Here is a 13,488-nt window from a genome sequence, read left to right on the forward strand (position 1 = left end):
TGTACGATCAGGTAAACATGAAGTAACGCATGGGATGGGGGTCAGCCTTAGACCGAGCAGGAAGAGACAAAGGTTGAGGCTGGAAACCTGCAGAGTGACTAAGGATGGGTTGAGGTGGGTCCAGAAAGAAGTCAGGGAGAAGGAGGAAAGCCAGAAAGGGTGGACCAGGATGCTAGGAAAGAAGAGCGATCCAAGGAGGGTATGATCCACAGTGTGAAGCTCATGTAGGAGGACATCAAGCAAGTCAAGGCCTGACCCATGCCCATTAGATCTGGAAATGGAGAGGCTGGAGCCTTGGATTCGAGGGAGTGGTGGAGACAGGAATCAGGGTAGGAAAGGGGGAGGCAGGAATGAGGGGTGAGGAGGCAAAGCCAGCAAGTGGGGACAAGTATGAAGGGAACGAGAGAAAAGGGGTGCTCGTCGGGGGCACCAGGGTTGAAGGAAGTTTTGTTTTTTTTTTTCATTTTAAACGTGGGTGATTCTTGAGAACATCTTTAAAGGCTGTGAGAAGAGCTGAAGCCAGAGCAGGGAGGTGTGCTGACGGTTTAAGACACAGAGCAATCCTTTTGATGAGGAAGCAGGAAGGTCTTTAGTCCTTCCCTTTCACCTTGGCACTCGCCCTGGAATTTTCTTTCACTTCCTGAGAACACATCTAGTCTCAGCAGTTTTTCTTGAGCTTGAGTGTTTTCAGACCAGACAACCACATTAGTCCAAGAGTCTCAAGAAGTCCCCCCAGGGAACATGATTGATTATGTTTTGTGCTAAGCTCAAATGATACACAAGCTGTGATAAGGTCCTCATCACCTCATCCAAGGTCAACAAAGCACATGCAAAAGTACCTGCCCTGAATCCAGTAGTGGGGTCTCGGGTCAGGGGCTGGGGGAGGGGTGCTAAGGTGACAGCAACTTGAACTGAGAGTAAAATAGGAAAATCCACTACTTTTTAAATAGGAAAATGCTCCTACTTAAAAGTTTCAACAGATTCCAGATGGAGACACCAGTGATGGAGTCAGTGGGTATAATTTGAGGTTAATTGTGCTGCAAATAGTCTTTCTTTTAATGATGAATGAAATGTTGTCTTTTAAAAGCAAACTTGGGAAGATAACTTCTGCATAGATTATCCTGAACTTATGCCACATAAGAAATTGACTTTGTTTAATGGCAAAAATAATGGCTGAAACACACAGGTACTCAAATTCTCCCTCCTGGCTTCACGTACAAAATTACCTAGGAGAGGCAGGGATCAGTCCTGGTAATTTTTTCTTAGGGACCCCTTTTTGTTCTCAGCCTGAGATGTCATCGATTTCCTTCAGGTCAGTATCAGGCATCCCAAATCTGTGCCTAGTTCTGTGTGCTTAGATCCTGCTCCTTCCTGAGCTTTCCCTGGTTGAGACCCCTGCACACCAATTTCTCTGCCCTTATGTCTGCTCAGCCACTATCACTTTCACTCACCAACTTGGGCCAGCCTTTACCCTGTCCGGAGACGGGTTATAGCTTCACCCTCAGGACTCGTGGCTGCCACACCAGCTGGTCACAGCCCTCAGCCAGGATCACCACTGTGGGGGCTCCTTTAGCCACTCTGCTCTTCCAGTGCCACGGGGGCAGGGAGGTGACTGCTATGCTTGGCAGGCCGACAAACTGCTGGCACTTGCCTGTGAGGATAAGCTCATGCCGAAGCATCTTCCTTGACGGTTGCCAAGGGTATGCTCCTGATTGGACACATGGGCTCATTGGCTTTGGGGCTTCCTGGGAACACATCTTGAATATTAGCCTATTCGGCACCATCCTGGGTCCTGCAGGGGGTGGTGGAAGGAGCAAGGGCTGTGGCCAGACCCAACTGGGTGAGGTCCTTGATCTGTGTCTTCCCATCTCTGAACCTCACAGTGCGACACGATTATGTATGACGCAGGCTCACATACAATCAGCATTCAACAAGCACTGGTCCCTTTCCTCCTGCCTTCTGTCCCACCACATGATCCCAACATGATCAGGTTAATTTCCTGGAAGGGGAATGCACCAGGCTGCCTTCCGCTTCGGTCTCCTGGCGAGGAGCAAGTGAGGGTTGTTACCTGCTTGTTTGCTGCTTGAGATTTCTTCGGCGGGGGCTCCTCCTTAATGGGTCCCTGCTTTCCTTTTTTGACCTTCCGTTTCAGCTCATCCTCTTCCTTTTGTCGCTCCAGCTCCTGCTGTAGCTTCTTTTCTTGCATTTCCTTTGCCAGCCTCTCCTGCTCCCTTCATCAAACCAGGCAGAGAAAAAAATAGTTCAGGGGCCCCATGCCTCACCCCTCTGCTGCCTGGGACTTCCAGGGGGAGGGACATTGGGCAGAGCTTTCTTGAGCATAAAAAGAAAGAACAAAGTAAGCTGGATAAGTGGAAGGAAAGGAGAAAGGAAGAGAAGGAAAGAAAGAAAAAATGACTCCCATCTACGTTTGAATGGTCATTCAGCAAGACTCTGATTCACTGAAAATCAACTAGGAGGAATTCTCCATTAATCTGTATTTCGAGTCCAATCTCCTCTCATAGGACAGTGAGAAAAAGGCTGAAAATAAGTACGATATTAGCACTTAAAAAAAGCAACTTTCAAAGATTGTTCTGGTATTAGTGCAGATGAGGCTTGCCTCCCATAGCTGAACATGTTTGCTGTTCAGACACTAAGACTTTTTTTTTTTTTGACAGAATCTTGCTCTGTCACCCAGGCTGGAGTGCAGTGGTGCAATCAGCTCACTGCAACCTCTGCCTCCCGGGTTCAAGCAATTCTCCTGCCTAAGCCTTCTGAGTAGCTGGGATTACAGGTGTGTACCAACATGCCCAGGTAACTTTTGTATTTTTAGTAGAGACGGGGTTTCGCCATGTTGGCCAGGCTGGTCTCGAACTCCTGACCTCAGGTGATCCTCCTACCTTGGCCTCCCAAAGTGCTGAGATTATAGGCATGAGCCACTGCACCCAGTCCGAAACAGTATTTTCAAAGCAGTGTCTATGGTGGCTAGCTTAAAGCCATGGTGCATAGTGTGAAAGCCGTGTTCCCCTCCTCCACCCTCTTTCTCTTTCTGCTGTCATTCAGCTGCTCCTGCCCCTGCTGCTGACAGCAGAGAGTGGACCAAAGCCAAGCACCAAGCACAAACAAGTGAGGGAATAGCACTTCTGAAAATAGTTAACCCAGCTGTTTTCATCCAGGAATTCCTAATTGTTTCCGGTTGCCATGGCTCTCTGCCCACTGAAGCAAACTCATTTACTTCATGTGGGGTGTGTGTGTGTGTGTGTGTGTGTGTGTGTGTGTGTGTGTGTGGTGTGACACAAACACATTGTTGCTGCACTTTGAGACTCAAATTTGCATTTTCCAGGTCCACCATGAGATGAATGTCTGAAAGCAACAGCCCTGGTGAAAAAGAGGAGTTTTTTCTAAAGTCTCAAAGCAAGGCTTTCTGTAAGTCTGGAGGACTGGGCATTTCTATAGTGGACCATGCTGCAGAAAGATTAGGGCACATCCGGCTGGGCGCTGTGGCTCACGCCTGTAATATCGGCACATTGGGAGGTTGAAGCAGGCAGATCACTTGAGCCCAGGAGTTTGAGACCAGCCTGGCCAACATGACGAAAACCTGTCTTTACAAAAAATACAACAAAATTAGCCGGGCATGGTGGTGTGAGGCAGGAGAATTGCTTGAACCCAGGAGGTGGAGGTTGCAGTGAACTGAGATTGCGCCACTTGAGGTGTGATGGAGGCACTCCAGCCTGGATGACAGAGCGAGAGTCCATCTCAAAAAAAAAAAAAAAAAGATTAGGACGTACTGTAGGGGCAGGGAGGGCAAAAGCTGTTTCAGGTCAGTGGGAGAAGTGTGGAGCTGGAGGAGAGGAGAGAAGTGGGTAAATAGTAGGTGGGTATCTAGGCTCTGTACCTCCAGTGCCTGAAATCCTAGGGAGGAGGTAGGCAATAGAACCACTACCCCCCACCCCATCCCTGCAATCTTTGAAGATCTGAGGGCAGAAAGGACACATGATCCACTGTCCCCGTCCCTCTGAGATAGTCCTAAGTATCCTGGGCACTAGGAGGCATGCGGGGATCGAGTGGTTTCTGTGAGGTTCCCGCTGAGGGGTACAGAAAGTGGCTGAGGGTGTTGGCTTGTGAGCCTGCCCACGGTCCCAGGATCGAGGATCTGCCCAGGCCGAGGATCTTTCCCATGGCAGTTAGACCTCGGGGAATGGGCGGCACCACCCAAGGCCAAGAAGGGGACCCAGGCAGGGGGAGGAAGGGCTGAGATTTGGGGAGCAGTCACTATGCCCAGGTCAGGAGAGTGGACCCTGGATCACCAGCTGTGGACACTGAAGCACCGAGGCAGAGAGCACAGAGGCTGATAATCCACACCTGGGGGCGCTGGTCAGGAGGGTCAGCAGGGGCCCCAGGGCAGTGCAAAGGCCAGTGGCCCCTCTCCCAGGGCCGCCCGTGACATTAACAGCCTGGTCTCAAATGCCCTCCAGTGGGAAGTAAGGACAGTGGGAGAAACCCTGAATGGTACAGCAGCCAGCACCCTGGATGGGCGGGATGTGTCTTTCTGCTCCTTGCAGGTCACCTTCCAGGGCTTTCTGCAGCTACTGCTTCCCCCCTGGAACATGGCTTGGGCTCACACCCCAGTCCTGGTCACTCTGTGGGGACGGTCCCAGGGGAATGGCTTCTGCTCTGGCCAGCCCTTGGCCCTGACCTCTTCTTCCGCTCCCGGAGCGCCTGCTGAATCCCCTGATTGAATGTGAGTTTCTCCTCCTCGGTCAGGGCATCATATTCTTCCTCATCCATGTTTTGGAGACGCTCCTTCTCTTTCTCAAGAGCTTCCTTGTGCTTGCGTTCTGTGAGGACCACAGAGACGGGAAGGTGAGGAAAAGTCCTTCCCACTCTCGCTAGCAGCCTAAGCAGGTGAAGGAGGGTCTTAGTGTGGGGCAGCTGGTGTGGCGCCTGGTCTGCCTCCTCCCTGGTTGCGGGGGTGTGGGGTCCCTTCATGAAAGCACTTCCACATTTGGGTTCTGTCTGCAGGTGGCTGAACAGTGGCCTCCAAAGATGCCCATATCAGATTACTCAGAACCTGTGACTGTGTTGTCTTCCATAGCAGAGGGACTCTGCAGATGTGATTAAATTAAGGATCTTGAGGTGGGCCGATTATCTTGGGGGGCCCAGTCTAATTATAAGGGTCCTTTCGAGGGAGGCAGGAGAGTCAGTCAGAGATGGTGATGATGTGATAGTAGGAGCAGGGGTCAGAGGGCTGCAAGGAAGGGGCCAGGAGCCAAGGAGTGCAGGAGGCCTCTAGAAGCCAGAAAAGACAAGAAAAAGGGGCTACCCGACAGCCAAAAAAGGAATGTGGCCCTGCTGAGAAAAATCCGGAGCAATGACTAGGCATCCCTCAGCAGTCATCCAGCCTCCAGCTGCCTAGTTTTCCAGAAAGTTCATTTCTCCATAATGATCCACTTGAAAATAATTACCACTTCACATTTTCCCCATGATCTTTGGAATGAAATTTCTCCTGGTTACATTGTGGGCTCTTCTCCCCTAAATCATCTGCATTTGAAATGTCCTAAGATAGCATACAGTCATACTACTATTATATTAAAATCTCATGTTTGTTGAACATATATGAACATGCTGGGCACTGGGGAAGGCACTTTACATGATCGCTTATTTAATCTCCACAACAGCCCTATAAGGGAGGAGTTATCATTCTTATCTGTGATTATCCCTTAATAAGTGGCAGGGAAAGATGTTAGGACTTCTGACCCCGGAAGTGTAAGACAATAAATTTCTGTGTTGTGTTAAGTAACCAAGTTTGTGGTTGCTATGGTGTAAATGTTTGTGTCCCCTTGAAATTCCCATGTTGAAACTGAATTCCCCAAGGAGATGGTATTAAGAAGGGCCTTAGGGACATGACTAGGTCACAAGAATAGAGTCCTCATGGCTGGGATTAGTGGCCTTATAAGAGGCCTGAGGGAGCTTGTTTCAGGACTTAGTGAGATGCTTTCTGTGACCAGAAGGTGACCTCGCCAGACACTGTTTCTGTTGGTGCCTTGATCTTGGACTTGCCAGCCTCCAGAACTGTGAGAAATAAATGTCTGCTGTTGATAAGCGACCCAATCTATGAAATTTTGTTATGGCAGTCTGAACAGACTCAGACAGCGATCATTTGTCACAACTATGATAGAAGACTCATATACCACCCACGGACTTGACTCATTATGAGCATATGCCACTAATGGGCTCATGGTGACAGGGCCATTTGCACACCAAGGGGAATCCCCTTTGTGGCCCTACAGATTCCAGGTCCAGGCATGTGATTGACACTTAGGACAAAGGCACCAGCTTCTTCCTCACACCTCCCTAGCACAGCATTCTCACCATCATCCTTGCAAGTTTGAGCTGTGGACTCAGACACCTGCATTTGAGTTCCTTCCCTGCCACTTATCAAGGGATAATCACAGACAAGAATAGTAACATAAGGCCGCTGTAGAAATGAAATAAGCTATCATGTAAAGTGCTTTCCCCAGTGCCTGGCGTGTTCATAGATGTTCAATAAGCATGAGATTTTAATGTATTAATAGGGTGACCGTATGCCATATTAGGACATTTCAATTCAGATGATTTAGGGGAGAGGAGCCCGCAATTTAACTGGGAGAAATTTCATTCTGAAGATAAGTGGGAAAAGGAAAAGTGGTAATTATTTTCAAGTGGATCAAGTATGGAGAAATGAGCTTTCTGGAAAACTGTGCAGCTGGAGGCTGGATGACTGCTGAGGGATGCCTGGTCACTGCTCCAGATTTTTCTCAGGATGAGACTATAAGGAAGCTGACTTTGAATTCTGTTCAAGGACTGAGACAGCTCAGTGTTTGTAAGTATTTCCTTAATTGGAAAAGCATTATGAATTGAGTAGATTGTGCTAGAAGGGAGCAGCAAGCCCGAGTAAGGAAGGGTAGTCGTGTGGCTGGAGCTGAGGCTCCCAGGAGGTGGGGCTCTGATTCCCATGGACAGCGCCACCCACCTCTGTCCCTCAACCCCTGCCCTGGGGGACCAAGATTTGCTGGAGCTGCTTCTGACTACATTGGGAACTTAAGCTAACATTACTTGTATGCATGTGTACCTATCTTTCAAGCAAATCTTTCGGTTATTAAATTTTTTCCCAGGCCATTGGTATAATGATAGGAAAAGCAACGGGTTTAGAATTAAAAGGACCCGGTTCTCCTACTAATTGGTAATGTGATTTGACACAAGACTTTTGCTATCTCTGAGCTATATTCTCCTTTTCTATAAAATGGGGACAAGATTCACAGGGTAATTGTGAGGATTAAATGCCCCAAAGTATACAAAATGTCTGCTACAGTGCCTGGTGTGCAGCAGGCTAAGGTGTAAAAGCACTGTGAGTTTTATAAGAAATGCACAATTGGCTTAAACAAAACCAACAAGGAAATCAGTTGCTTCAGTCAGGATCTGTAATGGCTGTAATTGCAGAAACCATGGAGGGATACAGTGTGATGGGAGGGAAGCAAGAATGCACCTGCTGTCAGCAGAGTGTTCATCACAGAACCTCCCAACTAGCCACATGAGTCCCAGTTCCCTCCCAGCAAAGCAGAAATACAAACTCCTGGCCACCTTACAGGGCAGAGGTGAGGCGCCAATGGAATAGCAAATGTCAAAGTTTCATTTAAGCCCAATGGGAAGGTGGGAGGCCTTGCCTTCTTGCTCCTTTTTGGCTTTCTCCTGGGCCTTCATGGTTGCATAATCCTGGGCCATGTTGAGAACGTATATATGCTCCCGGCTGCCAATGGCCTTCAGCAGGCAGAGGAGGGCAGCCGCAGCATTCCGAGCAAAGAGGGTGTCGAGGCCATCAAACACCACTCCTCGGTAGCAGTCACTCAGCTGAAACCAGAGACAGCAAAGACAGTTACTATGGCCACAACCTCATTTGTTCTGTTTATGCTTTTACGGGGGCTGCAAAGGGTTCTGCAGACCTACTTGGCCCCGATGCAAGCACCATGCCTTTCTGCTTGCTAAATCCAAGGTGCTATCATAAAATAAAAGAGAAGAATAAAAGTGTTTAATCAGTCAGTCTTTTTTTTTTTTTTTTGAGACACAGTCTCCCTCGGTCACTCCAGCGCCCAGGCTGGAGTGCAGTGGCACAATCTTGGCTCACTGCAACCTCTGCCTCCCGGGTTCAGATGATTCTCCTGCCTCAGCCTCCCAAGTAGCTGGGATTACAGGTGCCCACCACCATGCCCGGCTAATTTTTGTATTTTTAGTAGAGACGGGGTTTCACCATGTTGACCAGGCTGGTCTCGAACTCCTGACCTCAGGTGATCCACCTGCTTCGGCCTCCCAAAGTGCTGGAATTACAGGTGTGAGCCACTGTGCCCAGCCAGATGGTTTTTATTGTACCTACTTGTAGAGTAAAGGGTTTATTCTGTCTGTAGAAATAAATGAACAAACAAAAATGTTAAAGGGCCGGTCTGTGAAGATCCATGAGGTACACAAAAATGAGATGAAAAGGGAAAGATGTTCCCAAGCACAGAGTCACAGGCAGCAGGGGCAGCAGCAGATGGGCCTTTTGTATTTTTCTTAGTGGTCTTACTGCCTTGGAGTGTAATGATTTTGGTAACAGTAACCACTGGAGAACAGCCTCTGCCTTACTCAGTGTTACTCAGAGTGTAGCCGTAGACCAGCCACCAATGAATGAGCATTAGGTTTTCGATGAGACAAGAAGCTGTGTCAGAATGTAAATGACCTATATCACTAAACACACTATTTGGTTCAGCTGGCAACTGAACAGGTACCATGGCTACATCATTCCTTCTCTGCGGCTAAACTTTGTAGCAAGACTTTGTGGATGAAAGAAGCCCTGTAAGCTCCATGTGTCATCAGAGACCAGCACTTTGAGTAGCACAGCTCCACCGGCTGACTGTGGGGCCTTACCAGTGTTTCTCAGCCTTTACTCTGGGTATCTGAAACATTGGCACGCTTATGGGAACACCTTGTTCAAATCAGTTGAGAGTGATGTGCCTTTAATGTAGCAGCAGTGCAAATCTTCACATAAAAACTTTCTTGTGATGATATTCCTCCCCTTCTGGGAACCTCAAGTTAATTTTGTTGTATTTAAATGTGCAGTTAATATTGTGGCCCTAGTTGAAGACACAAAGCAAACACCCAGCTCCAGGACCTGGTAAGCAATGTAGCTGTGTCTGCAAACCATGAGCAGAAACAGGCTTCAGTGATACCCTCCTCAATCCTGCTGATCTTATTTTCTTGTCTTTAACTGTAGAATTCTTACGCAAAAAATTTAAAACTTGGAAAAGAGTGTTACTGTTTCTCTGACTTTAAAAGCAATATCTTATTATAAAATAATTCAGAAATGTATAAAGGAGACTAAAATTCTATAATCCTGCTACCCAAAGATAACCACAGTTAACATGTATTTTAAAAGTTTTTACTATGTGTGTAGTATACATTTATAAATATTTACATAGAATGTTACTATGTTTTAACCACTGTTTCCTAGTTACTTCTTTTTCACTTAATAACATTGAAAATGTTTTTTTGAAGCAATTAACATAGCTCCAAATTCGCACTTTCAGAATGGCTCGACATTGTAAGTTTTAACACATCGCTCTGCTTCTGGTCATTAAAAAGTGTTTGTGTAGTCTTCTCCTCTCTGGTCCTTTAAGAAGGTGAATGGCCTCAGGCTGCAGACTGGGCCAGGGCCAGGGCCAGGGACTGACAAGAGCTGTCAGAGAGCCGCCGTGGTGGCTGATGGCCCAGAACCTCTGTCCGGTGCGCGGGGATGGTGTGTGAGCGCCAAGCCCTGCAGCTCTGTGCAAGTGGCATGGACCCACCTGTATCCGCTCGGCCAAGATCTGCACGAGAAGTTCATCCGGGAGCACACAGCTCATCAGCCCAGTCTCGCCTCCGACACTGGGACTGACACTGAGCCGGCGGTGGGTGGGCCCCGGCAGGAGAGGGCTGGAGGAAATCTGTTGAGTGGGAGAAGGATTAGGAGTCAGAATCCGGCCTTGTATCTCAACAACGCCTACACTTACCAGCCACAGGACCTTGGGAAGATCACATAATCTCTCATTTCCTCATCTGTACAATCGGAATTGCATTATAAAATGGAAGGATCCTGTCTACCTTAAAGAACCGCTGTAAGTTTCAAGTGGCAACAGTGTGGAAGGTACGTTGTTTGTGTACTGAGCTGCATGCAGCTTTTCATTCATTCGACAATTATTCACTGAGTACCCATCTTGCACCAGGCACGCTTAGGTACTAGGGATATAACAACAAACAATAGTGCTGCCCCTGGGGCCCTTTCATTCCAATGGAAGAGACAGAAAAGGCCACTTTCCTCCACAAATCAATACAATTTCAGAGAGTGATGAGTGCTAGGAAGGAAATAACCAGGTAATAAGGAACCATAACAGGGTTGGGGAATGACTCTGTAGAGAGGATGCTCATGTTACCCGGGTTATGTGAAAGAATGAGACAAGATCTTGGGAGCGGAGCCTTTCTGGGAGGGGACAGCAAGCACTTTCAACGCAAGTGTGCTTGGAGAATCTGGGGGGTAAACAGAGCCCAGTGGGGCTGGAACTGAGTGAGCAATGGGGAAGATAGTCAGGCTTAAGGTTAAAGATACCATACAGGCCGGGCGCGGTGGCTCACGCCTGTAATCCCAGCACTTTGGGAGGCCGAGGAGGGCGGATCACGAGGTCAGGAGATCGAGACCATCCTGGCTAACATGGTGAAACCCCGTCTCTACTAAAAATACAAAAAAATTAGCCAGGCGTGGTGGCGGGCGCCTATAGTCCCAGCTACTCAGGAGGCTGAGGCAGGAGAATGGTGTGAACCCAGGAGGTGGAGCTTGCAGTGAGCCAAGACCGTGCCACTGTGCTCCAGCCTGGGCAATAGAGTGAGACTCCGCCTCAAAAAAAAAAAAAAAAAAAAAAAAGACACCACACCGCCAGGACCAGAATATGCAGGGCCTTGTAGACCATGGTATTTTATTCCAAGTATTATGGGAAGTTGGTGTCTTTCAGCAGACAAATAATCTGATTTATATTTATGTTTATTTTATTTTATTTTCGAGATGGAGTCTCTGTCACCCAGGCTGGAGTGCAATGGTGCCATCTCAGCTCACAGCAACCTCCACCTCTCGGGTTTAAGTGATTCTCCTGCCTCAGCCTCCCAAGTAGCTGGAATTACAGGCGTGCACCACCACGCCTGGCTAATTTTTGTATTTTTAGTAGAGACGGGGTTTTGCCATGTTGGCTAGGCTGGTCTCAAACTCCTGACCTCAGGTGATCTGCCTCCCTCGGTCTCCCAAAGTGCTGGGATTACAGGCATGAGCCACTGCACCCAGCCTGATTTTTATTTTTAAAAGACAACCTTACCCATCACATGAGGTGACATGAGTCACAGGAAGATGTCACTGTGGTCAGGACAGGAGATGATGGCAACAGGGATGAGGATGGTGGTGGAGACGAGACGAAAATGGTGGTGGCAAGAAGTGGCTCATACAGGATGCGTTTTGGAAGTAGGGCCAGTAGGACTTCAGACGGAACATAAAGAAAGAGGCATCAAAAAATGATTCCTTGAGTTTTGACCTTAGCAAGCTGGAAAATGGTGAAGTTATTTATTGAGAAAGGAAAGACTGGGAGAAGAACAATTTTTGGGGAGCAGTGGAAGCGAGAATCACTTTTTGGATATAAACATTTTGAGATGCCTCTAAGCCCTTCGAGAGAGATTGAAGATGAATGTGGATACATGAACCTGCACTTGGGAAGAAATTCGAGCTGGCAATAGAATTTCGAGAGTCACAAACATGTTAAAGGTATTTAAATATTTAAGTAATGCAACTGACTGAGAATCGCCTGCAAAGACAATGCAGGTAACAAAAAGTAGTAGTAGAAGACTTGGTCCTAGGCTACTCCAATGACCAGGAATTTGGAGATTGAGAAGCTGGGAAAGTAAAGGAAGGAGTTGCTAATGAGGTAGAAGGGAAGGTGGAGGAGGGAAAGCCACATGAAGAAAGTGTTTCCAAGATGGGGGGCGATCAGCTGCCAAGAAGTCATGTGAGATGAAGACAGAAAACTGACCTCTGGATTTGTCCAGGTGAAGACTGCCAAGGACCTTGAGAAGAGCAGCTGTGGAACGGTGGGGACAAAGGACCCAACGGAAGCAGTGAAAGAGAGGATGGGGGAGGGTGTGAGGATGGGGAGGCAGGCAATGCGGCAGTTCTTTGGAGGAACAGCAGAGGAGGGGAGCTAAGAGAGGAGGTAATAGGTGGAGGGGGATGTGGGGTCATGGGAAAGCATTTTTAATGATGGGAATAATAATACAGCATGCATAGATGCTGACGGGAGTAGAGTAGGGAGAAAATGGGAGACAGGAGACAACTGCAGGAATTTAGCCCTTGGATAAGAGAAGGGGTGGGGCCGGGTTCCCATGTGCAGGGATTGGCCCTGGGTGAAGGCAGGGCAGACACTCAGCTGTCGGGAAGGCACAGCCCCATGTGTGGACGGAGGCTGCTGGAAGAGTTGGTGGCCAGAAGATGAGGTCATTGTCTTCTGATTGCTGCAGCTTTCTCGGTGAAATCAGAAGAGGGATCATTGGCTGACAATGAGGAAGAGGAAAATATTTTGGAGGCTAGGAGAGTGATGAGAGCAATAAAGCAGTCATCTTGAATAGATGGAAGGCTGAGCCAGACCAAAGGGTCCACCGGAGACCTGTGGTCTTAAATTTAAATTAAGATCCTGCAGGAGAGGTGAGAATCTTCCCCAGCTATGCTCAGCTGGTCTGCATGGAGTAGGTGGGGGATTAGGTTTGCCAGGGCTGAAGCTTTGCTTGAGAGTGTGGTGAAGGGCAAGTTGCAAGGGGGTGCTATGGTGGCAGACCATGGCATCCATACTGGGTAAAGAGGGCATGAGGTGGGTGATAGGTAGTGAGGATGAGGACTGGAGGTTTCGATGGGGCCAGGTGTTTACCAGAGTTAGTCATCTGGAAAGCGAGAAGATGGCTGTGGGAAAGCAGGACTGTGACAGAGAGATCTTGGAGTTTATGGGTAGTGACGAACAATGTCTAGGATGTGGTCAGGGAGGTGAGTAGCTGTGGAGGCCATGAAATTGAGAAGCAAGAGCGTTGGATTAAATATCATTCAAAAGATCAGGATTTCTTACTGGTGCTTTCCTGGATAGAGGTGATTTATAAATAAATGAGCTTATGGGCCACATCTTCGTTATATAATATATTTACACATTTCTTCCCATTTGCAACATGACTGAAATATCAGTCATTGGAAAATTCATGCTTTATGAGAGCTTTAAGAAGACCAATCGCCATCTCCCTGGGTAACTGCTTTCACAGGGGGACTCTGTTGTCCAGATCATTTGAGTCCTGTCACACTGGGCAGTGCAGGCACCACATGTGGGGTCTGTGAGCTGATTTCTACTGTGATCTTTAAGTTTCATTACTGAAAGG

The 13,488-nt window shown here is 48.0% G+C and overlaps 1 protein-coding gene across 4 annotated transcripts in view; it reads right to left on the bottom strand.

Moving 5' to 3' along the window:
* HYDIN (HYDIN axonemal central pair apparatus protein) overlaps positions 1–13,488 on the bottom strand; it is a 415,044-nt gene that overhangs the window by 120,610 nt on the left and 280,946 nt on the right. For all 4 annotated transcript variants that reach the window (XR_004179730.1, XM_021932150.2, XM_021932149.2 and 1 more), the window contains exons 42-45: positions 9,852–9,989; positions 7,701–7,884; positions 4,694–4,835; positions 2,069–2,231 (exon numbers count right to left, since the gene is read on the bottom strand). Coding sequence is in view for 3 of the 4 variants with exons in the window: in XM_021932150.2 (XP_021787842.2) it covers positions 2,069–2,231; positions 4,694–4,835; positions 7,701–7,884; positions 9,852–9,989 (627 nt within the window). In the remaining variant the exon portion in view is untranslated. The remainder of the gene's footprint in view (positions 1–2,068; positions 2,232–4,693; positions 4,836–7,700; positions 7,885–9,851; positions 9,990–13,488) is intronic.

This window comes from Papio anubis, chromosome 18 (assembly GCF_008728515.1).
Source record: "Papio anubis isolate 15944 chromosome 18, Panubis1.0, whole genome shotgun sequence".
Taxonomy (NCBI): Eukaryota; Metazoa; Chordata; class Mammalia; order Primates; family Cercopithecidae; genus Papio; species Papio anubis.